Below are 26,154 nucleotides of genomic sequence, written 5' to 3'. Positions count from 1 at the left end.
CAATCTGGTTAGCAGACTAAAAACAATTAATTAACTTTAAAACAAATGCTGAAACTTTCAACAGTCTGACAACATTTCAATTTCTTTATTAAAGAAAAATGCTCATGTATACATTTTGTTCACCTGTGCGACAAAGCTTCAATAATTTCATTTTTCATTTAATAATCATTCACATAACAGCAGCGAGACACCAGAGAGGCAACTGGCAGAATAGAAAAAGGTGAGGCAAAGCTGCAATTCCTGAACAGAATCTTATTTATATATAAATATCTACAAGAACTTCTATTTATATTTCTGTGCACTTTACATAGGGGGAGAGAGATATACAAATTAAGAGGACAAGGCAGCATCTCATTTTACAAGCAAGACAGGCAGAAGGGAAAGAGGTGACAACAAACTTCACAAGGGGGCTCACTAAGTAGACAGTAAAGGAATTTGTTGAGGGAGAGACTGAAGGCACAATAATCAAATGATAGGCTTTTCAGAGGGTCTGGGGAGCTGGGTGGGAAGTAGGAGAGGTGAAATGGTTTCAAAAGAGTGTTTCTGAGGATTGAGGTGCAGTGACTGAGGAACATTGTAGTCTGTTAGCGATGAGTAGAGGATAAGGACAGCCTTCCAAGTGAATGAAATAGAGTGTTTTGGTTGCAGAAGTTTAACAGGTTGGGTGAGGCTGAGGGGTGGGGGGGCGGGGGTGGGGAAGAGGTGGGGAGGAGGGATTGGGGATAGTGGATGGGGTTTGAAAACGTGGGGATGGATCTTGAGATCCATCAAGGACAACAAGGAGACTGTTTGGGACATGAATCCTCGAGGTAAGGATAGAGTGATAAAGGTTATACAAACGGAGGGCTGAGGGAGAGGTGTAAATGGACAATGTCACAGAGTTGAAAAGAAACGATTTTCACCCAGAAGTGGAATGGAAGCTCAGCTCAGTGTCAAAGGATGCTGATGTTTACTTTATGAGGGTAGATACTCAATTGCATGGAGCCCCATCCAATGGCAGCATTATATAGGGAGATAATGACCACGTGGCCCACTATTTTCCAATATGTACTGCCAACTGGATGGCGCTACTTAGCTCAGTTGGTTCACGTGTGGCGCAGAATAACGCCAACAGCATTGGATTCAATTCCCATTCCAACTGAGTCAGATTTGGGACCTCCCTCTTTGCCCTGCCCTATACTAGAAGACAATGGCAAACCACCACTGACAAAAATGCCAAGAAAATGGCTCAGGATGAAACATCAGCAAACAATCAGCCAAGGACCTGCCTTTGAGCTGAACACAAATGTTCCAAGCTGACTGGCCTGGAACATAGAAAATCAGCCATACAAGTGCAGCATTGGGGCACCCAATCTTATATTTTCCCAACTTCCATCCTCGTTCTCCTGTAGTATGGATCCATCGCCCAAGGAAGTCATTGCATTGAGTGTAGGAAAAATTATGCAACTGTGGGAGGTGTTTTTCTGTTGAGTCCCACTGATATCTTCGCCTTTATGTTCAAATGTGCACTTTCTCAGCAGGAGTCAATGGACATCGATCTGGAGTAGGAGCCTCAGTTGAGTTTTCTTCCCCAGCGCGGAGGCACCGAGTCCAATTACAATGTGTGTAGCACATTGTGAGAGACCAGGGATTGAACCTAGGCCCTGCTGTCCTGTACCAGCTCAGCTCCACACAATGGCCTATTAGGGAGCATTTAGAAGCACCATAATAGACTCTCCCCTTTGCTAACACTGTATATTTATCACATTAGGTATTTTAATGTAAGGCTTTAAATTCAATATATTAAGAGAACAGGATTTCATGCTTTAATTTTTGCCAAGTGCCCAGCACTATAGTTAAAGGTTAAAAGGTTTAACACCAACACTCCCTTTAACAGCGAAGGCTGTCAATATCCATTCCATTTGAAGCAAGAGTCAGTGTCCACTCTCTTAAAATAACAAGCCCAGAACCTTAATTTGGTTTCACTTAAAGTGGTTTTAAATAATATACATAACTTTTGAATCTTTTTCTTAAGCTATATACAATTTTTCCAAAATTTTATGTTCTTAAAAATAACAAAAGAAATACACATCAAATAAACATAAACAGTAGTTATGAAGTAGAAACAATCGCAGATTAATGGAAATAAGTCTTTGAATTTTATGGGATTTGGGAGTGAGTATTAATCACAAGATTAATCACAAGAAAATGCACAGCTTCTGTGTTAGCCGCGTTAAATGCCGTTGCTTAGCAACCCTCTTGCCTCAATAACAGCTTCAAAACAGCTCCTTTTTAACGCAGGCTGTTTTATGCAAAAATGGTGCATGCAAGTTTAACACAGTTGCTTAACAACGATGTTAAAATGACAAGCACAAGAAATTATCGTCTAATGAACGTGTTAAACAGCGTGCAAAAAATAGTGCAGAGCGCAAGTTAAAGTCACAATCATATCATAACTCTATAATCTGTGGGTAAGGCAGCTCCCATTTAAAAATAATAAGAGTTTGAATTTTGTGATGGGTTTTACTTTACCTTGGAAAGAACCTTTTTGGCGGGGTAATCTTAGCCAGATTGCCAAAAATTCATTTGTTTTGAGCACATTCTCAGTTTCGTGAGTTTTCAATCTAACTTCCTTGCATCCTAAGCCAAGCTTAAGTCGTTTGCTCACTGCTCTCCAGACAATACAGTCATAGTGTTGTACAAAATGGAGGAAGAGATGCAGGATATTCTGTAGGTGGACCATGTTGCCTAGGGCCTTGGGTATGTTACCAGTTCCAGATGAACAGAAGTGGTTTTGAATAGGTTAAAGATGAAAGGGGCAATATAGTTTGGAGTCAGGGTGAGGTTCTCAGTTTTGATCCCACTAGAGTGCTAGTTGCCAAACTAGTTCTTGTAGGTAGCCTCACACTGTGTGGAGTTCATAGGAAGTATAATAAACACTCCACCTCAATGCAGTCAAATAAACTGCTCTGTTTAAAATCAATGAGGAAGACAGATGACTTTGAGTATGCATGGAAACATCTGCACACACAGCTCCACTATTTTGAGAGTTCAGTGACCCTGCTTTTTGGGTCTGCAGATTGGGCATTGCATTGTACAGGAACTGCCCTGAGATTGTAGAGTTCCAGTTAACTGAAACTGTAAGGTGTGAGCAAGAAGAATTCGGAGGAAAGCTATTAGGAGATATCTGACATACCTTAAGGGGTAAATATTGAATGTGTGCTCCCAGCACCAAGTGTCATCCTGCAGATGCCCATCAGGAACTTACAACACTATTTCTGTCCCTAATAGAATATATTTTCATCCAATTAATTTTAATTTAAATTGAGGGTGTTGTCATGCAAACCCCTGTTCCCCTCCCAAAGTGCATGGCTCCATGTTATAGAGTCATAGAGGTCTACAGCACAGAAAAAGGCCCTTCGGTCTATCAAGTCTGCATCAGTCAGACAAGTACCTAACTATTCTAATCCCATTCTCCAGGACTAGGCCCATAGCCTTGTATGCCATCACATCGCAAGCGTACATCCAAATACTTCTTAAATGTGATGAGGATTTCTACCTCTACCACGCTTTCAGGCAGTGAGTTCCAGATTCCCACCATGCTCTGCGTGAAAAAATTCTTCCTCACATCCCTTCTGAACCTCCTGCCCCTTACCTTAAATCTATGCCCCCTGGTTATTGATCCCCCACCAAGAGAAAAAGTTCCTTCCTGTCTACCCTATCTATGCCCCTCATAATTTTTATGAGCACATCTTTATAACATCTACTCTAACAAGATGTCATAGAGAATCTAATGCAACCAGGCAGTCAGGAGATTATATTTGGGGTCAGGAGATTATATTTGGGGTCAAGAGCTGTCAAAGGAATACTTTCAGAACAATCAGGATACTTGTTAAGACAACAAATGAATCATCACTCAACATTGTGATCAACTTCAACCTCTCTCCTTGGAAATTACATTGACAATGCGTTCTGGACACTGGCCGAGAGGGAGTGAGTGACTATAACATTCTCCATAGACCCTACCAATGCTCCTCTGCAGGGAACTGAATGGTGGTGGTGGTGGAGGATCTTGGCGGGTGGGTTAGGTAGGTCCCCAGAGTGTTCCTTGCTCCACCTGTCAGTTTTTCCCTTTAACCCCTCAGTGTGAATCTTACAAACACTTTGCACTTCTCCTAACTGCACAATGGGTAGCTTTGTGAGCAGATCAGGATTAAGACATTATGGCACAGATGGGTCCTGTTAATATTGTCAGTAAAACATATGTCAATAAAATTTGTCCTGCTCTCATAGTGACTATCTTGAGCTTTGCCTCCTAATTTTTTCAAATTTGGGTGATCGGAAATCATTATGCACTGTTTTCTCAGGCTAGGTAAGACTCTTAAGTATCTCCCTTCCTGACCACCCCCATGTTCTGCTCTTCATGCGGCTCTTCTCCAATTTTATTCCACTTGCTGTGGGGAAGCTGGCATCCACTGCCTGGCACCTCTTCATCGTGCAGCACGAGAAATCAAAGATACTCCTTGCCAATGTGACATTCTTGGTTTCTGGGGCTCAGTACCACATGAAGCAGTGAACTCACCGACTGAGCCATTAGAGGATTTTACATTTTGGATTGTAATCATCTTGAATGGGTACTTCTGTCTGTCAGTCTTAACAGGCTTTTTTTTTAAAAACGAGTAAAGCTGATATGAGCATGACAGCTGACGTTTATATATAAACTCTGAAATAAAAGCAGAAAGCGATCGAAAAACTCAGCAGGTCTGGCAACATCTGTGGAGAGAGAAACTGTGTTAACGTTTTGAGTCCAATATGACTTTTCTTCGACACTCAGTTCCAAAGAAGAGCCTTATTGGACTCAAAACCTTAATTCTGTTTCTCCTGCCACAGATGCTTCCAGGCCCTGCTGAGTTTTTCTGGCGTTTTCTGTTCTTGTTTCAGATCTCCAGCATCCACAGTATTCTGTTTTTATAATTGATCTCTGACGTGCAATCACACTGTTGGAGATGCCACATTCCTGCTGTTGTACTCAAACACTCACTGCAGGTTATACCACACATGTTACATTTGCCCGCAATGCATCACACCCTTGCTACTGTCATTTCCAATGGTAAATCAAAGGCCTTAACCCCTAACTGCAGGGAATCGTAGAATCTTGCAACACAGAAAAAGGCCATTCTGCCCATTGTGTCTATGCTGGCTCTTTGAAAGAGCTATCTAATTAACCTTATTATCCTGTTCTTTCCCTAAATTTTGCATTTTTGAGTATATAGATAATACCTATATCGTTTTCCTTTTGAAAGTTACTATTGAATCTGATTCCACTGCCTCCTCCAGATCGCAAAATGCATTTAAAAAAATGCTTCTCACTTCCCCTCTGCTTCTTTTGCCAATTATTTGAAATCTGTGTCCTCTGGTTACTGATCCTCCTGCCTCTGGAAACAACTTTTTTTCATGTACTGTATCAGAACTCTCAAAAACTTACACACCTCTATTACATCGCAAAAACAAAAACAGAATTACCTGGAAAAACTCAGCAGGTCTGGTAGCATCGGCAGAGAAGAAAAGAGTTGACGTTTCGAGTCCTCATGACCCTTCGACAGACATGAGGACTCGAAACGTCAACTCTTTTCTTCTCCGCCGATGCTGCCAGACCTGCTGAGTTTTTCCAGGTAATTCTGTTTTTGTTTTTGTTTTGGATTTCCAGCATCCGCAGTTTTTTTGTTTTTACCTCTATTACATCACTCCAGCCTGCTCTGCACTTCTTTGTATGTTTGTTTCCTCTTCTAAATGCTCCCATTCTTCTCCATATTGCTTCCTCATTTGTCCGGCTTCTCTTTGTGACTTTTCTGAGATTGTCCACAGTCACTTTCCCTATAAGGGACCTTCTGGGTGATTCACATACCTGGAGACTGAATCCCACAACAATACTGACCCCCTTCTGGCCATATTACCAAGAATATCCAGTCATCGCTTTCCTCCAACATCAGATAGACATCAGCAATATTCCAAGTTCATTCCACCATCATCTAAACAAAGTACCCACAATTTTCCTGGTTGGTGGGTGAGGCACCTCTTCGGGAATGAAACGTTGGAAAATCGGCCCTAATCAACAACCTTAACGCTTGATGACTAAGACTTCCTTTCCAATTGGCACTATTTCAAATGGGCTACCATTGAGATAAAGACATGGAACTTAGAAAGATCAGACTGGGCTGTCTGCTACTCCAAATTCATTCTTTTCCAAAGCCATGGAAAGCTGTAATTTGTTACCTCTTCATTCATCCTTTTCCCACAACTTATCATTTTAAAACCCAAGTTTGACATCATCTGACCATTACTACTTCATTTACCTCATTCTACCTCTTACTTTTCTCAAAATATTGGTATTCTGCACAATGGGCTTTGGCCCTTTATCTAGGTTTCCCAGTTGGAAAAAATAACTACCTTGATGGCCAACTGGTCTGAGCACATCAGGAGTTACCCAGTAAAGAAAACACACAAAGGGATGACCATTCATAACTCACTACAATGCCTGTTCTAATCTCCTAGCCTCCCACTTCGTACTGCCTACTCCCAATTGTACGTTTTTACCCATAGTTAGAAACATTCTTGTTTGTGTAAAAGTAATTTGGGTTGAAGGTTTGAAGTAAAATACGCCATTATCTTGCTGCAAGAAAGTGGTGTATTGAGCTCAATGAGTGCAATCCCTAGTTTGTCTGGCCATCTGACTCACCAGCCCAAGGAAAATCATTTCCGACATACCTTTTTCCACAGGTTTCAGTTGTTCATGTGTGATATAATCTACAGGGTTATGTTTTCCCCATTTCAATGTGTTTTTTTTTAAATTAAATACAATATCAATAAATAGAAATAGATAAACATAAACATCCAGTGCCTTGGGGGTTGGATCCTGCTCTTATTGTTGATGTCAGATCTTAATTAAAAATGCTTTGGATAACAGAGAAAGAAGCACACTTTAAAGTGCTGTGTGCTGATTCATCACAAATTACTCCTGGGTGGGCAGAATTCCAAGGGCCACCATGAATTGCAGAGTGAAAGCTGCAGTCAAAGATATCCTGCAAAAATTGCTTCCAGGAGCAAGTTGAAATAAGCATGGCATCTCTTCCTGGATCCAGATACAAGGATCTCTGAACAGTTAAAAAAAACACTTGCATGGCAGCAAAGCGGAATTGTCCAGCAGAAGGAAAGGTCCCACTCACACAAAGCCTCAGAGCCCAATACATCGTCCACTAAAAATATGACCCACTTTGAATAATGCTTCTCCTTTGATAGTCTTCAAGTTGAGTCAGACCATGTTCTGAAGAACAACCTTCCTTCTTTTCGCAAAAGGCCATGTCTGCTAGGTCCAATGCTTGCAGACACCTTTAGCTCTTATTATTCTATGTAAGCACTTGCATACACACATATATACACACCAGTCACTGTGTGGGGCTGCAGTGCCCCAGCCTGTTGCTCATCTAATAACAGCTAACTCCCGGCTTTCGTCGAAAAGGTGCTGGTACTGATTAAGAATGAACTCTACAATCTGGTTTTGGTAGACCATATGGACTGCGATGTTTCCTGTCTCTGTCTCAGACTTCAGGAGGGTGGGGCCAAACACGATTGCCATACTCTGAGAACTCATCCGATTCTGGTTGCGACATTCTATCACACTGGAAGAGAGTGAAGGAGATTATTAGAACTTTGGAAGTTATATTTCATTTTATGTCTCCATCTTTCAATCCTAAAATACATCAAAACAAAAGTTGTGCTTGGATTTGCCATAAGCCAGCCCCATGCTAGAATAGGGACAAAGAAACAGTTGAGAAAATTGTGTAGCAGGCATCAAAGTTCTTTTCTCACAGTCCTCAATGGATGGCCAAGCTCTTTCCAGCAGTAGCCATTGGTTAATGATCTGGAGAAGGACAAATGGCAGATTTTCCCCACTTAACCCTGGACCACTAAAAGCAAATGTAATACCTGACTAAGATTATATCGAATGTACAGCACAGGTACAGACCATTTGGCCCCAGCTGATCTATACCAGCGTTGATGCTGCACATGAGCGTCCTACCCTACTTCAGGTAATCCTATCAGGATAACCTTTTACTCTTTCTTATCTCATGCTTATCTAAATTCCCCTTTAGTGCACTTATGTTAGTCATCTCAACCACTCCTTGTGGTAGTGAATTCCACATTCTAACCAATCACTGGATGAAGAAGTTTCTCCTGAATTCCTTACTGGATTTATCTCGTGACCAACTTATTTTTCCTTAGTTCTGTTGAAGAGTCATATGGACTCGAAACATTAACTGTGTTCCTCTCCACAGATGCTGTCAGACCTGCTGGGTTTTTCCAGGTATTCTTGTTTTTGTTTTGGATTTCCAGCATCTGCAGTTTTTTGCTTTTATCTTATTTTTATGGCCCCTGGGTTTGGCCTCTCCCACAAATTCAAAGCTTCTCCTCTATGCCTACCCTATCAAACCTTTCCTAACCTTAAAGATGAGCTAATAAAGAACAGGTTGGGAATTGACCTTGGCACTCTCCTGACCTCCAGAAATCAGTTATCGACTGGGTGACTTCACTGGGTTACTGACAGAACTATCAATTAATTTCTCTTTTTTTAAAAAATCCCATTTCTCTCCTCAACTTGATTTATGAATAGCTCCACGATGACTGGTCAAAGGCCACAATATAATAGCTTACTGAAGTGGTTATTCTTGAGCAAGCCTGGATCATGAATGTCAGGAAGATGTAGGCTTTTTTTTAAAACTTATTCTTTCATGGAGTGTGGGTGTCATTGGCTAGGCCAGCATTTATTGTCCATCCCTAATTGCCCTTGAGAAGGTGGTGGTGAGCTGCCTTCTTGAATCGCTGCAGTGCATGTGGTATAGGTACACCCACAGTGCTGTTAGGGAGGGAGTTCCAGGATTTTGACCCAAAGACAGTGAAGGAACGGCGATATATTTCCATGTCAGGTTGGTGTGTGGTTTGGAGGGGAACTTGCAGGTGGTGGTGTTCCCATCTATCTGCTGCCCTTGTCCTTCAAGGTGGTGGAGGTTGCAGGTTTGGAAGATGCTGTTGAAGGGGCCTTGGTGAGTCGCTGCAGTGCATCTTGTAGATGACACACGCTGCTGCCACTGTGGTCGAGGGAGTGGATGTCAGAAGTGGTGGGTAGAGTGCCAGTCAAGTGGGCTGCTTTGTCCTGGATGATATTGAGGTTCTGGAGAGTTGTTTTAGCTGCATTCATCCAGGCAAGCAGAGTACTCCATCACACTAGGAATCATGCGACGAGTAACTCACCTACCTAATGACCAACAAGATATTTCTAGAGGAAAACTCTGGTGGATACTCTGGATGTTATCACAGTACATGTAGAAACTAGTGGACTACATGGCTGAAGGAATGGAAAGCTATCTAACAGTTGCTTAGGAATGCTGGAGTAAAAGAAAAAGCTTCCATTTATATAGTGTGTTTCACAACCTCTGGATGACACAAAGCACTTTATGGCCAATTAAATACAGTTTTTTTTAAGCAAAACGGTCACTCACAGTTGTAAAGGGAATGTGGCAGCCAATATGCGCACAGACAGCAATGAGGTAATGAGTAGCTAATTTGTTTTCTTTTATATTGGTTGAGGGATAAATATTGGTTAGGACAATAGGCGGGGGGAACTCCTCTGCTCATTTCCAAAGAGTGCCAATGGATCTTTCACATTCATGAGTGGACAGATGAGTCGTTGGTTTAGCGTCTCATCTGAAAGACAACACCTCCCTCAATACTGCAGAGGTGTCAGCCGAGATTATGTGCTCAGGTATGTACATTAGAAATTCCTGAAGCACGTGAAGAATTCTCAACACAAACCCTCCTCTTTTAAAACTTGGTCTGAGCACAAACCAGATACGATGCTACCACTACCTAAGGTGTTGGCCAAGCCCTATGTACAGATCACCAGTGGATTGATTCTACCTATTCCCTTTGGGAGGGTAGGGTAGCAATGGTGATACCAGATCTCAGGAATCAAAGCTCAGAGAAAAGGCTGGGCTTTTTGCATTTGAACAATGCAGAATGTGGGAGACATCATAAAATTATTTAAAACTATGAAAGGCTAGAAAAGGGCAGATCAAAGCTGATTGTTTTCTTTAGTTCAGGGATCTAGAACGACGGGCCGGAGATATAAAATTAAATGTAGCAAAATTTAGGAGACACTTCTTCACACCAAGGGTAATGAGTTTATATACGTAAGAAAATAGGAACTGGAGGAAGCCACTCAGCCCCTTGGCCCTGTTCCGCCATTCAATAAGATCACGGTTGACCTGTGGCCTAAATCCATGTACCTGCCTGTGCCCCGTATTGTTTAATATCTTTGGTTAACAAAATCTATCAATCCCAGATTTAGTCTATAATTGACCTAACATTATTGAGGTTTGTGGAAGAGACTTCCAAAATGCTGCCACCCTGTGTGTGTATAAGTGTTTGCTAACTTCACCCCTGGGCTCTGCTTGTTAAACTATACCCCCTAATCCTACGTTCTCCAATCAGTGGAAAAAGTTTCTCTCTATTGACCCTATCTGTACTCCTAATATCTTAAAAACTTCAATCAAATCACCCTGAACTTTCTAAATTCAGGGAAATCATCCCAAGTTTGTGCAATCTCTCCTCATAATTTAACCATTGGGGTCCTGGTAACATTTTGGTAACTATATGCTGCACTCCCTCCAAGGCCAACAATTTCTTCCTAAGGTGTGGTGCCCAGAGTTACCCAAGTTTTCCAGGGGTTGTCTAACCAGGGCTTTGTACAGCTAAAATAGGACTTCTATCACCGTGTATTCCAGTGGTCTCGATAAAAATATTTTATTAGCCTTTTGATTACTTTCTGCACCTGTTCATCAATGATCTGTGTATCTTGACCCAAGCCTCTTTGGACCTCCACTGTTTATAGTTTTTTTTTTACCATTTATAACGTATCCTGTTCCATCCTTTTTAGGTCCAAAGTGGATGACCTTACATTTTCCTACAGACACAATTTTGTCCATCTGTTTAACCTATCAATATCTCTTCATAATGTTTTTTTTTATTTCATTGGGTGTCACTGACTAGGCCAGCATTTATTGCCCATCCCTAATTGCCCTATTCAGGGGGCATTTTAAAAGTCAAGGAGTCACATGTAGGCCAGACCATGTAAGGACAGCGGATTTCCTTCTTTAAAGGACGTAGTGAACCAAATGGGTTTTTAACAACAGTCAACAATGGTTTCATGGTCATCAGACTTTTAATTCCAGGTTTTTCTTTTAATTGAATTCAAATTCCACCATCTGCCGTGGTGGGATTCAAACCCAGGTCAGCAGAGCATTACCCTGGGCCTCTAGATTATCAGTCCAGTGACAATACCGCTATGCCACCACTTCCTCCCAATGCCTCCACCTACACTGTTTACACAATACTGCCCATCTTTGTTTTATTAGCAGATTTAGTAGGAGAATTTATTTTCTTGTCACACTTGTTCCTGCGATTCATTTCAAGGTTTAGTGGCTGAGATAGAAACTTACCTCAACATTCGAGAGAATATTGGGAAGGTGGATGAAGGAAAGAGATTTGAAGGGCAATGAAAACAGGGTGGATAAATGTGAATGAAATTATTTACTTGTATGCACTGCCCTGGCCTCATGCTCTGTTTATGTGTCACAGTTTTGATGTATTTCTATGTCCGCCAGTTTTTATTGAAAAAAAGATGTTTTCAAAACAATAAAGGAGATTGAGGAAATTGGCCAAGAGAACGTATATCCACTGACAGAGGGTTCAAAAACTTAAAGGACATCATTTACAAGTTAGGAATAAATAGAAAATGCAGCTGTTTGACACAAAGTGTATTAAAGATATAGAATAAGTTAAAAAGGGTGACAAAAACATTTTGAATAGGTTCGAGCAATAGTTGAATGGTGTCTCTGGAAAGAGTTGGGCTGGGGGGATCTGGGGAGTAGATGAGTTTTAAACACTCTGAGCTTGTCAAAGAGGAAGTGGTGGTGTAGTGATATCGTCACTAGATGAGAAATCCAGAGACCCAGGGTAATGCTCTCAGGACCAGAGTTCGAATCCCACCATGGCAGATGGTGGAATTTGAATTTTAAAAAAATATTCTGGGAATTAGAAGTCTAATGATGACTATGAAACTAACCTCAATTGTTGTAAAACCCCATCTGGTTCACTAATGCCCTATAGGGAAGAAAATCTATCGTCCTTACCTGGTCTGGCCTACATGCAACTACAGACCCATAGCAATGTGATTGACTCTTAAATGCCCTCTGAGATGGCCAAGCAAGCCACTCAGTTGTATCACAGTCGCTAGAAAGCCTATAAGGAATATAAGGGCTTCAGCGGTTCAAGGAGGCAGGTCATCACCATCTTCTCAAGGGCAATTAGGGATGGGCAATAAATGCTGGCCTAGCCCACACCCCATGAACAAATAATTTTTAAAAGTCCAAATGAAGTTTTTCCGCTCTAAAGTTTATATTGGTTCTGGGGTCAGCAACCATCAGAGTCCATTTTCCAGAGACACCTATCCTCATTGCAGATGTGTTAAATTGTTGCACTAGCAAAGAGAATTAAAGGAAGCAAAAGACTTGAGGTGCAGCAGAAACTTGTAAATAGCAGAACTTCACTTTCTTTGCTTTTATCCAGAGTGAAGGCTGGTACTCACTTGCACAGGTGTTTGAAGAGAACTTGCATGGTATCATGGTTGGGTACAGGGAGTGAGCGGATTAACTGTTGCATATATGTCAAACGCTGACCAGGATCTCCCAGTTCTGTTTTTAAAAAAGGAAACATTTTAAAAAGGGGCAGAAACATTCAATCCAGTTTTTAGGACGAAAAAAAAGACTTTGTCTCAGTTTTTGCCACAGTAATGTTTTCTTCTGCCATACTCTTTTAGGGTTGATAGGCCCTACAAAAGTCAGACTGACGAGGGTTCAGATGAAATGCATGACCAGACAGTCCAGTCCAGGAGTTATCCTCCGCCATTTCCGCCAACTCCAGCATGATGCCACTACCAAACACATCTTCCTTTCACCCCGTCTGGCAGCTTTCCGCAGGGATCATTCCCTCTGGGACACCCTGGTCCACTCCTCCATCACCCCCTACACCTCAACCCCCTCCCACGGCACCTTCCCATGCAACCGCAGAAGGTGCAATACCTGCTCCTTTACTTCCCCCCTCCTCACAGTCCAAGGGCCCAAACACTCCTTTCAAGTGAAGGAGCACTTCACTTGCACTTATCTCAATTTAGTCTACCGCATTTGCTGCTCCCAATGAGGTGTCCTCTACATTGGAGAGACCAAACGCAGACTGGGTGACCACTTTGCGGAACACCTTTGGTCTGTCCGCAAGTATGATCTAGACTTCCCTGTCACTTGCCATTTTAACACTCCAACCTGCTCTCATGCCCACATGTCCGTCCTTGGCCTGCTGCAATGTTCCAGTGAAGCTCAACGCAAACTGGAGGAACAGCACCTCATCTTCCGACTAGGTACTTTGCAGCCTTCCGGACTTAATATTGAGTTCAACAATTTCAGATCATGAACTCTCTCCTCCATCCCCACCCCCTTTCCGATCCCTCTTTTTCCAATAATTTTTAATGTTTTTTTACACTATATTTATTTTATTCTCCCTCCTATTTTTAATTTTATTTCGATCTATTGTTCATCTCCACCTTTTAGCCCATTTAGATGCCTTCCCCCCACCCCACCCGCACTAGGGCCATCTGCCACTAGCTTGTCCTGCTTGCTTCACTTAACGGCCCCATTAGCACATCTTTTAGATAATATCACCACCATCAACATCCCTTTGTCCTTTTGTCTATGACATCTTTGGCAGTCTCTTCTTGGCCTCCACCTATCACTGGCCCCCTATCAAGCTCTACCTGTCCCACCCCCTCTACCAGCTTATATTTCATCTAATTTCTATCTGTGTTAGTTCTGATGAAGGGTCATACGGACTCAAAATGTCAACTGTATTCCCTTCCACAGATGCTGTCTGACCTGCTGAGTTTCTCCAGGTATTTTTGTTTTTGTTACAGTCCAGTTGATTCAGCTTAACATTAACTCAAGTGCTTGTGCATATGGAAATGTTGAGCACAAAACCACGAGCTACATTTCACAACACACTAAGTAAGGGCCATCTTTCATATTCAATCGAGTTTATAGGTGGTTATCATCAAAGGAACACAAGGGGCTGTATTTAAGCTCACCCCCAAGGAGTTGTTAGGACATGCAAAAGGTCAACAGCATGAAATGTTAACTCTGTTCTCACTTCACAGATACTGCCTGAGATGCTGAGTATTTCTAGCATTTTCTGTTTAAACTTAAAAGCGTGCTGGGAAAGCTAGGGGAATGGGACTCTGCAGAGATCAGAAATAGGCCCATTGGGTAGAATGGCCTCCTTCTGTGCTATAAAGTTCATGCAATGCCACCTCAGCCACACAAAGCATTCTCTTTATCCTTTCCTACCTCCATTACAATGCAAACCTTGCAAGGTTCTATTGGATTGTGGTATATCGATATTGGCTGCTCGTTGCGTTTTCAAATCCTACTCTTTTCAGTACTGAGTAAAAGGTTAATTTCTAAAAAGATTTGTTAAATGTTGTAAAGGATCCCTTTTAAAAGGAGGATATGGCTCGTTCGCAACATATGACTCCACTCTGATAGAGATCTTACAGCCTCTCAGTGGTAACCTTAACCAGCCAATAAGTAGTCAGACTAAACCCATGTCAGCACTTTTAAACAACTATACTTGTATTTATATAGCACCCTTAACATAGCAAATCATCCCAAGATGTTTCACAGGAGAGTTATCAAACAAAATTTGACACCAAGTCACATAAGGAGATATTATGCCATTTGACCAAAAGCATGAACAAACAGGATCCCTATTTTGTTCATATTTTTGCACACTTGGATACCGATTTCCACAGCTTTCAGTTACCTACTACAACCTGATACTTTGGGCAGGATTTTACAGCCCCATCTCAGCAGGGCTGGGGCTGTAAAATGCACCAAGCCATTCTAAACTCCACTGACTACGGCAGGACCATAAAATCCCACTGGCGTAAAATTAAGGCTTTTACGTCTATGTAAACACAAGCAAAAACAAGTGATTGCCTGTACAGAACCAGATTTCCTGGGATCTCCACCCATTGATTTTAAACCAAGCCAAGAAAAAGAATGGATTAAGCTATAAACTGTATTTGATAGAACTGCCAATTCTGCTGATAAAAAGCTAAATCAGTAACAAACCCAACCTTTGGTCAGCCTATTTTCAAATTCTGAAAATGTGCTGTTTACAATCTCATTAACAATGGCTTAACTTAGGGGGCTGAGTGTAAAGTATCCAAAACAAAAACAGAATTACCTGGAAAAACTCAGCAGGTCTGGCATCCACCGATGGTGCCAGACCTGCTGAGTTTTTCCAGGTAATTCTGTTTTTGTTTTGGATTTCCAGCATCCCCAGTTTTTTTGTTTTTATCTCTGTAAAGTATCCAAGTTTGCCGATGATTTAAAACTAGCTGGGTGAGTGAGCGGTGAGAGTGGTGCAGAGAGATATGCACAGGTCAACCGAGGGAGTAAGAAGGTGGCAGCTCTGAGAATAACGTGATGAGCGTGAAATTATCCACTTTGGCGGGAAGAACAGAAAAGCAGAATATCTTTAAAAAGATGACAGGCCATTAAATGTTGGTGTTCAGAGCAATTTGGGTGCCCTTACATACATGTCAGTGAAAGTTAGCATACAGATACAGCAAGCAAAAAGGAAAGCATATAGTGCATTAGCCTTTATTGTAAGGGGATTGGAGCACAAGAGTAAGGAAATCTTGTTGCAATTACTCACACTGCTTCCATAGTGTTAAGTGCTTTATTATTTGCAACCAATCAGTTCCCATTGACCTTACCCTCCCAAACTCAATTCTCTCTGGTCCATAGGTATCTCCAAGGAAACCAGCGATTTTGTATTTTGAAAGCAATATTTGTATATTAGTGGAAATATTGTAGCACAATACTTTATTATTCACAAATCCGGCTTCTCATTGTCAGTGTTTTTTTCAGGCTTTCCAAATGCAACGTCAACTGTCATAATATGGAGCAGGATTTTCCCTTGTTGAGCAGGCCTGGAAGCGGCCGTGAAACCAACCACCACCCGCGATCAGGCCCCGACCGCGATTTCACGCTGGCAGGCCAATTAAAGCCCGCCCAACATGAAACGCGGCTCCGCACAGGCCTGGAAAGGCCGAGCAGGGGCGGGCTCCTATTGGCCACCGGGTCCAATAGTGACCGGTTTAAATGCGACCCAGGCAGCCTCTGGAAGGCCATCACGGGGGACGTTTCCTGAGCCGATACAATGGATCCGAGTGAAGCTGGGCACGGCAGGCGGGAGGGCAGGTCGGATGGGCACTCGGCCTCCCGCTTCTCTGTTAAGTGCCTTGCCGTCCTCCTCTCCTGGAGGAGGTGGCTGCCAGGAGGGACACCCTTGTCCCCATGGATGGGTGGAGGACACCACTGCACCTCACCAAGATAGCATGGGAGGTGGCAGCACTAGTCATCAACCGTGATGTGGTGCGGTGCTCCTGGGTGCTGTGCCAGAAGTGCTTCGATGACCTGCTGAGCTCAGGAAGGGTGAGGGTCGGCGTGGGTCAGTGCGCAGAAATATTATGGTCTGCCCATCCCCCGCACCTTGGACTTCAGGTGTCTTAGAGTCTGAGTGCCAACTGTCAAATCATGCTGGTGCTGGCCAAGGAGCTGAGCCCTGGCAGCTTGGACTGAGGGCCATGACTCGGAGGTGCCCTGCAAGGTGCTCCTCAGCTGGGGTTGCCAGGCTGCAATGGGGCTACATGCACAGAGAGGACTAATCAATGCTCCTCTGTTGTTTCAGGAGAAGACTGTCCACAGCAATATAGAAAGATCGCAGGCTGGTGGAGGCCCTGCTAGCCTCCTGATCCTTTCGAGGTACGAGCAAGATGCCCTGGAGCTTGAGAGCTGACACGTCCCATGTGCAACCGGGTATGGAGAGGCCGGAGTGCCAGAACTGAGAATTTCAGCTTCTGCAACCATTCTACTGTAGTCGTTTCATTGATGTGAACTTCAAACCTGGAGTCCCCATTGATCACTGGTAGACCGAGAGCACCATGATGCAGGTCTCTGATATCTCACCGGGGTGCCTGGCATACGCAGTGACAGTGTGATGACTTTAACCAATGACATGTCCTTCCTCTCCCTTTTAGGTTCGCCAGCAGGCGTCCAATCTCTAGTCCCCGAAGGGCCGACACCGGAAGACCACTGGGCGTCATCTGCACCAGCATCACACCCGCTCTCAAGTGGGCACCAGCACAGATACCAGCACCTTGGTGGGCATTAGAATGGCAGTTAGTATCTCGGTGCATATTGGTGAGGGCACTTCACTCTCGCTTGAGGTGCAGGCGGAGGCAGAGAGCGCCAGCAGTTGGAGGACAGGTGGGGACCAGGACTATGCTGAGTCGAAGGCTGATGATGGGCCTCTGGAGTCGGCTATTAGGCAGCAGATGCTGGATGTCCAGCGGAGTGTGTGGGAAGATTAGCGGTGATCCATGGGGGTATGCATGCCATGGTCTCCGTGATGGAGGAGTTCATTTGAAACCTCATGGCCAAGCACACTGCCTCCTCCATTGAGAGTGGCGACTCTCATGTAGAGGCAGCTCCAGGAACTGAATGAGGGGTTCCTGAGGTTGCGCTTGGACCTGCAGGCTCTCACACAGGCACTGACCTCTGGTGGTCAGTGTCCATGTGGGAGATGGATGAGGCACCCAGTATCCCAGCTAGGTTCCTGTTCATCCTTGGTGCGCAGGAAGGTCCAGCGCGACCTCAAGTTGGCGCATGAGCTGCCTGTCGTCTCTGTGGGCTCCTCTCAGGGTGCTCTGGATGACAGCAGCAGCTTCTCCCCTCCTCCGCCAGTGACCATGGCATCTGATGAGCCTGCGATGACTTGGGAGATGCCAACCGTGGCACTGGCCGCTCCCTCCCTGATGGGGCCAGCACAGGCTCCACGGGCCAGAGGACGACTGCCAAGGTCATCAAGGCCAACAGGACAGCAGAGTCAGCAGGCTGGCTCCAATGCCAGTGTCAGCGAGGGTGGAGCACCTAGATGTAGCACTTGCAAACGTATGTTAGAGGCACCATGAGCACAAGAGGGACAGGTAACGGGTGATTTGATGTTCATTTATGTTTACTTTATCTCTACTGGTCTGGGAATGAAGACCAGAGAAGTTTATGTAAATAGTTTGGAATTGTCAAAATGAAAGCAATTTTGTTTTTGTTGCCATGGCCTGAGTATGCTTCACCATTTAACTTTATTTGTGCAGGGTATGCCAGTATGTAATGCTGAATGTAGATGGCCCTGAACTTTATTCAACAGGCAATAAGTGTTCTTTGTGTTCAAATGAAAGGGTCCTTTCAGACATCCGGGGTGGAGGAGGCAGCCCTGGCACACGTTTGAAGCTGATCTTTGGTAGCCGAGCTGAAGGAACGTTGGATCAAAGTGTCCCTGCCTCCCTGGAGGTTACCGAGATCTGGCTCCAGGACCTCAGTGTTATCCTCACCGTGCTCATCTTCAGATCATTACTGGGCTTATCAGTTGTGGCCTGTGGAGCTGCATCAAGATCCTTTTCCTCCGGCGGGTCCCCCATTGCCAGTGCCAGATTGTGGAGAGCACAGCACGTAACCACTATCAGTGACACCGCTCTGGGAGGCTATTGTAGTGCTCCCCCTGAATGGTCCAGGCATCGGAAGCGCATCTTGAGAAGACCTATGGTTGTCTCTACTACTGCCCTTGTGGAGGCGTGATTCATATTGTAAGCATCTCTGCCTCTGTTCTTGGATGGCAGAGAGGTGTCATGAGCCACCTCCTCAATGGATAGCCCTTGTCACCCAACAGCCATCCATCCAATCGAGCTGGAGCACTGAAGAGCCCCAGCACCTGGGAGTGTCTCAGGATGTATGTGTCATGGGAGCTGCCAGGGTATCTTAAACAGACTTGCAGAATCTGCATCCTGTGGTCACACACTATCTGCATGTTCATGGAATGGAATCCCTTCCTGTTGACGAAGGCACCCGGCTGACCTGCTGGCGCCTTGATGGTCACATGTGTACAGTCTATAGCACCCTGGACACGGGGGAACCCAGCAATCACTGCAAAGCCTCTGGCTCACTCAGCCTAGCTGCGCTCGTCCATACGGTAAAGAATAAAGGTCAGTATCCATCTGAACAGAGCATCTGTCACCAGCTTGAAGCAACTGTGGACAGCTGATTGGAAGACTCGACACAGATCTCCTACTGACCCCTGGAAAGCGCCGGATGTATAGAAGTTGAGGGCCGCTGTGACCTTCAGAGCTACTGGCATGGGGTGTCCACCCACACGGTCGGAGCTGATCTCAGGCCCAATCATTTGGCAAATGGAGGTCACACTCTCCCTTGAGAGGCAGAACCTCCTTTGGCATTGCACCTCGGACATATTGAGGTAGCTTTATCACCACCTGTAAACCATGGCAGCAGGACAGTAGCATCTTCTGCTGCCCCTTTCATCTTAGATTACCTGCTGGCCCTGTGCCCCTTGTGCCCATGCCTCTCTTCCCACAGGTCCCTTCTCTGGAAGCTGCATAGGGACACGTGGCCTCCTCTCCCTTTTGCCCCTCTCTTCCTCCTCAGAGGAGGTGCCTCCAGCGGAGACCACAATCCCCATTACCAGGGTAAAGGAAGGCTGTCTGATTCCTGGAAGGGTCCACATGGTCAAAAACCTCCGGGGGCCTTGGAGGCACCAAAGAGTCCTGCAATGAAGCCTGGGAATGCTAAGAATGAAGTCCCGAACAGAGATGAACCTGCCAAGTACCAATAAGCAACCAATCTCCAAAACTCCTCACTGCTGACGCTGGCAATGCTGCTAATCCTTTTTATCCCGCCCTTGGATGAGGTTTGTGAAAATGTCGGCTGGCCGCCTGCCCGTTTTGCCCGTGCGACGAGCAGAAAATCACATGGGCAAGGAAAAAATCACAGTCAATTAGACTGTTAAGGGCCTTAAGTGGCCACTTAATAAATGGCGGCGCCACACTGGCACCTGCGCGGCCCTGAGTGCGCGATGACATCGGGATGCTCAACTGACATCAGCGCGCGCTATCTTACTCCCATTTAGGTGGGGCATGCACCCGCCCACGGGACGGAAAGTTCTGCCCATTGTTACAGGTTCTGGTCACTAGTTGGTTCTGTTAAGATTCTGAAACCTCTCTCCCAACTTTGCCATCATTTTGTATATATACATAAAAAAAACTTATAATCATCAACAGGCCATGGACAATGTCACAGGCAACTTACCCATTTTAATATATCCATAACCTGTTCACAAAAACTGCAACTGGGGAGCTAAGATGGACAGTGTTACTCCAAAGATAAACATTCCACTTTTACTTACTCATTGCGCTAATGAAATTCTCAAAATAGCTGAATGGGAAAAGTGGCTCAGGCAGCTCCCGGAAGAAGAGTTTCAGGGCCCCAGTGATAACATGGACATCATCCCATGGGCCTTCCTCCAGCTTCACATTTTCATCTGTGCAGAGATGGAAAGGAAAAGGAAAGAATTAACAAACTAAACTTCAACAGGGCCACCACTGTGAAAAAGGCTCACCCTTCTCAATACTCTTTGAATCCTCATTTGTTGCTGTTTATCTAAGGTAGACGGGGCAGTTCCTCTGTTCAAATCCTGCATGGTGTTGAGCAATCCCTAAGCAATGGGGTCATTCCGGTTGGAAGATATGTCATGTTTCCATTCTCAATTGTTATCCAGTAACACAATGCTGGAATATATGTGTGTGCATGAGGCAGGAGAAGGTCCAGCTCAGCTGTGATCCAGTATATGGTTGAGTAGCTTTCCAATCCTCATTGCCAAAGTTTGCACAAAGAATGGCCACTTGGGAGAGAGACTGGCATTCCTGTATGAGTTAGTACAACTGCCAGGTGTGCAGAAAATTAGAACAAAATTAACATTCACATATTTACTTAGGACAGAATTTTCACGGAGTCAGGATAACTCGGAAGTCCTTTAAAAATAGTTGTCAGGTCCTGGCCCCATTCCCGTGTTGTCCGATTTTCTGGAGTACCTTTAAAGGGTGGGGCTGGTTGGGGTCAAAAGTCCACATTCGGCACTCCTGACCTCGCTGGCTCCATTGTGGGAACTGGCATGTCCTAGTCATCTGCAATTTATATGGAGTCGGGCCAGATTTTCAAAGAGTCGTTGTTCATGGCACCTCAGAGGTGTCATGAACCATAGTCTGCTAAAGGGAACCTAAAGGGGCCCCTCCTGCCTCCCCTCCACTCCCCCATACCAAGGTATGCTCCCCCAAAAACCTCTATGGTCCCTCATGCCCCTCCATACCAAACTATGGCACTTATATGCCCATTTACCCATGAAACACAATGAACCTTATAGTGACAGAGGGAAGTGTAAAAAGAGCTCGGTAACATTCTACTTTCTTTAAAAAAAACTTATTTTTATTACAGCCCAATAAAAGTGTCAATCATCCAGATTGTTTAAAGTATCAATAGCAAACATTGCAAGCACTTGAAACCTCTTAACCTTTTGTAAATAAACATTGTGAAATTGGCAGCATAGATAAGACAGCCAGATCTGTCAATCAAACAATGTTTTCTAAGGGATTCAGGATGAAAACCCAGCCCTTACTTAGACTTAGACCTAGTTCTTCTGGTCCTATGCTGGACAATGGCAGCAAGACTCTGCCACTGGCCCCAGTCCGTCACAAGCCCTTTCTCTGCAGCCCAGGCAGTGCCCATTTTTGAAGGTCCTCCTTTAATGTACTTCGCATGGTCTTCTTTGGCTGGCCCCATATTCTTCTTGTCTGGTGGTGTCCATTCTAATGTCACTCTGGCAGTACAGCCGGGAAGACAAATGCTTGTCCTTCTAGCTTCAACTATCTCCCCATCGTGATATACCGCACTTTCCTCCGACCAGTCCTTTGTACTTCTTCATTGATCATGCTGTCTCTCCACGTATGCCTAAGATCTTATATAGGCAGCACTGGTGAAAGACATCATACTGACGTGACACCTTTGCTACTCTCTTCCATGTCTCGTTGACATAGATTGGGGTTTGTATTACTATGGAATGTAGCTTCATGGCCATATTGATGGTGTTGGCTGTCTAGGCTGTGTGGAACCCGCTGGAAGATTGATGCTGATTTTCTGATTCTGATGTGGGCATTGATCTCTATATCACCCACTCTGGAGACGTTGCTTCCTAGGTAGGGAAAGTGGTCGACATCCTTGATGATCTGTTGCTCAACAGTGATGTGGAAGCCTTGTTGCCATCTATCCACCATTGTCTTTGTTTTCTTACAGCTGATGTGTAGACCAACCTTGGTGCCGCTATTCTCAAGACTAGTGGTCATGTCTTGGAGCATGTGCGATTTTTCGGCCAACAAGGTGATATCGCCTGTGCAATCCAGGTCTGTTAATAGGTGGTGTTGCCACGGAATGCTAAAGTCTGCACCCACGTTCATCTTCCTCATAATGAAATCAATAACCAAGTGGAAAGGAATGAGGAGAGTATACCGCCTTGTCATACTCCTGTGATGATGTTGAAGGAGTCCGTAAGTGCCCCTGCTGGTCCTGACACAACAGCTGGAGTCATGGTATATAGAATATATTAAAATCTTCACAAGAAACATTTACATTAAAAAGAAATTAATTGTAAAGTTTTTTTTTAAATTAATTCCTGGGATGTGGGTGTTGCTGGCTAGGCCAGCATTTATTACCCCTCCCTAATTACCCTCGTTCAGAGGGCATTTAAGAGTCAACCACATTGCTGTGGGTCTGGAGTCACATGTAGGCCAGACCAGATAAGGATGGCAGATTTCCTTCCCTAAAGAACATTAGTTGTGGGCATTGGCTGTCCACCCCTAGGACCCAGTAGCTTGATTGGTCATTTCACAATCACATATGGGCCAAACCAGTTAAAGACCAATCATAAGTGCACTATTTGGGTAATTAATGACAATCAGATAGTTTCATGGGTTACTTTCACTGACACTTTTTATTTAAACTGAATTCAAATTCTCAAACTACCATGACGGGGTTACTCTCACGGGTTCTGGAATCCTAGCCCAGTAACATAACCAAGCTGCTTTATGGTTCGCAAGCTTCCTTTCAACAATAATGTTTTCACCATTTAGATAATGTGGCCTTCACATAAAATGAATTGTTTACATTATTTCCAGTGGATTCTTTTATCTGAGGCCCATTAGGCAGTGCTATCACTTCTGGAAATATTTCAGCTAGATCCAAAAGGCCTGTGAATCAGTAGGGAACGAATGACTGCATAATTTCCCATTGAATTACTGGGATTTGTCAAACTTTGCAAGACTGCATCATTTAGAATTGTAATACGAATCAAAATTCAAATACAACAAGCCTCACTTGACTGTAACCATTAATCTTCTTTCACTATCTATCAGGTGGACTGCGGGCTTTAAACCAAAATAATAATTTGAAAGTATGCTTTAAAAAGGGAGGGGACTTCCCTTTAACATTCACTCAGGAATCAAGGTGAGCGAGATACTAAAACAGAAAAACTCCACTGCCTGCATCCCAGATCGCACCAGGTCCTGTTCCCCAACACCTCTGTGCTCTCTGACCTACATTGACACCCGTTTAGCAATGCCTCAAATTTAAAATTCTCATCCTTGTCCTCAAATCCCATCTTGGCCTCGCCTCTCCCTACCTCTGGAACATTCTCCAGCCTTAGAACTATGTGTTCCTTGAATTCTGACCTCCTGTACATGCTTGATTTCCATCATCCCACAATTGGCAGCCAGGCCTTCAGCTGTCTCAGCTCTGTAAGCTCTGGAGTTCCATCCCTAAACCCCTTCACCTCTTTCTTTTCTTTGAAGACGCTCCTTAAAAGCTACCAATTTGTTCAAGCTTCTGGTCGCTTCTCCTAATGTCTTCTTACATGGTGTGGTGTCAAATTCTGCCTGATTAGGCACCTGTGAAGTTCTTTTGGAGATTTTACAATGTTCAAGATGCTACATAATTACGAGATGTTGATGTAGTTTTCAACAAGCAATGGACTCTCACCATGATTGACTGTGAAACGTAGCTTCTGTATGATAGCCAGATTCCCACTGACTCGGTACAAGCCATCGATGTCCAAACCTAACAGGAGAGAAAAGGAGATCATTGAGAAGTCTTTACATGGTACAATTTTCAGACAGAAATCAGAGTATCCTGGTGATGACAGGCCAGAAGGGTTTACAAAAGTATATCAAAGAATGACAATACCATATTATTATGCTTCAGTACCAAATTCAAAGTAAACTGCAAATATCATAGAGACCAGAAATATAATCTGCACTAGTTACATAGATCGTACAGCACATAAACAGGCCATTCAGTCCAACTGGTCTGCGGCAGTATTTATGTTCCACACAAGGCTCCTCCCTCCCTTCTTCATCTCAGCCTATTTCTCAGCATATCCCTCTCTTCCTTTCTCCCTCATGTGTTTATCTAGCATCTCCTTAAATGCCTCGATGGTATTTGCCTCCTTGTGGTATCATGTTCCACATTCCGATCACTCTCTGGTATAACATAGGACTTAGGAGCAGGAACAGGCCATTCAACCCTTTCAGCATGCTCCATCAGTCGATAAGATCATGGCTGATCTGACTATAATCTCAACTCTACTTTCCTGTCTGTTCCCCATAACCCTTGACTCCCTACTCAATCAAAAACCTATCTAACTCAGCCTTGAATAAGTTCTATGTTCCACCCCCCACTGCTCTCTGGGGAAGAGAATTCCAGGCTAAAAACTCTCGGAGACAAAAAAATTCTCCTCATCTCCATTTTAACAGGGAGACCTCTTATTTTTAAACTGAGTCCTTTATTATGGTCTCCCTCAAGAGGAAACATCCTTCCAGCATTTGAATCCCTTCATGATGTTATATGTTTCAGTAAGATCACCTCTCATTCTTTTAAACTGCAGTGGGTATAGGCACAACCTGTTCATTTTTTTTTATAGGATAAGCCCTTCATTTCAGGAATGGTTCCAGTGAACATTCTCTGAACTGCTTCTACCTCAATTACATCCTTTTTCAAATGAAGAGACCAAAGCTGTACACAGCACTCCAGAAGTGGTCTCACCAAGACCCTGTACAGTTGAAGTAAAACTTTCTTACTCTTATATTCCATTCCCTTTGCAATAAATGCCAACACTCCAATTGCCTTCCTAATCACTTGCTGTAGCTGCATACTATTTTGTGATTCATGTACCAGGACACTCAGATCCCTCTGCACCACCGAGTTCTGCAATCTCTCTCTACTTAAATGATGTATTGCTTTTCTAATCTTCACAGGTTAAAATCGTACATAGGTCTTTGTTAATCTAGGCAGTGATGGTGGGGCTTTAGCATAACCTGGGTCAAACAGAAGAAATGTTCTCCAAGGTAGAGCCACCACATTAATTCCTCATTAGATATATTCTTGATAATCAGTAATAATCCATGATCAGGAGTCTGGTCGAGTTTTTTGCATGTTTTGGCTTTAGGACTAGGTAAGATTTATAAGATTTAGAAAATAAGTCTAGCACGGAGCTTTTCCATCACATCCCAAAAGTGTCACCCAGGCAAAGCATATGTCAACCTTGGCCGTGCAAGGTTCCACCCCTACTTTTCCAAACAGCTTCACTCTGGCTTCCCTTCCTGTTTGTGCGCTGTCACTTCTGGAGTCGCCAAGGTTTAACCTTTGGCCATTTCCTGTTGGTGACATCACCTGCAGGGAATGGGTCAGTTCTATACATATGCTAATAAAACCCAGCTCAATAGCTCCACCATGTCCCTCGCCCCTATGACCATCTCCATGCTGTCAGAGTGCCCACCTGGTATCAAGTCATGGATAAATTTAAAAATGGATATCAGAAAGACTGAACTCATTGGTTTTATGCTACCCTGTAGCTGCCTTGGATGTCACACCACTTCCTCCTGGTTTCAAAATGATCTGCCAACCTCATAAAGCCCAAGTTTGTATTTCTGTTAGAAGTCACTCTTCCAAGTTCCTTGTTGGGCCTCCCCTCTTCCAGCTTCAGCTCCTGCGTCGTGAGGGT

The 26,154-nt window shown here is 44.0% G+C and overlaps 1 protein-coding gene across 6 annotated transcripts in view; it reads right to left on the bottom strand.

The window, feature by feature from the left end:
* Window positions 1-6,874: 6,874 nt before the first annotated feature.
* LOC121269049 (rho GTPase-activating protein 27-like) overlaps window positions 6,875-26,154 on the bottom strand; it is a 201,565-nt gene continuing 182,285 nt past the window's right edge. For all 6 annotated transcript variants that reach the window (XM_041173457.1, XM_041173456.1, XM_041173458.1 and 3 more), the window contains 4 exons: window positions 24,135-24,212; window positions 20,458-20,592; window positions 12,680-12,785; window positions 6,875-7,655 (listed from right to left, as the gene is read on the bottom strand). In XM_041173457.1, coding sequence (XP_041029391.1) covers window positions 7,457-7,655; window positions 12,680-12,785; window positions 20,458-20,592; window positions 24,135-24,212 — 518 coding nt within the window. In that variant the 3' untranslated portion in view covers window positions 6,875-7,456. The remainder of the gene's footprint in view (window positions 7,656-12,679; window positions 12,786-20,457; window positions 20,593-24,134; window positions 24,213-26,154) is intronic.

This window comes from Carcharodon carcharias, chromosome 23 (genome assembly GCF_017639515.1).
Source record: "Carcharodon carcharias isolate sCarCar2 chromosome 23, sCarCar2.pri, whole genome shotgun sequence".
Classification (NCBI taxonomy): domain Eukaryota; kingdom Metazoa; phylum Chordata; class Chondrichthyes; order Lamniformes; family Lamnidae; genus Carcharodon; species Carcharodon carcharias.
This window is presented reverse-complemented; position numbering and strand designations above follow the sequence as displayed.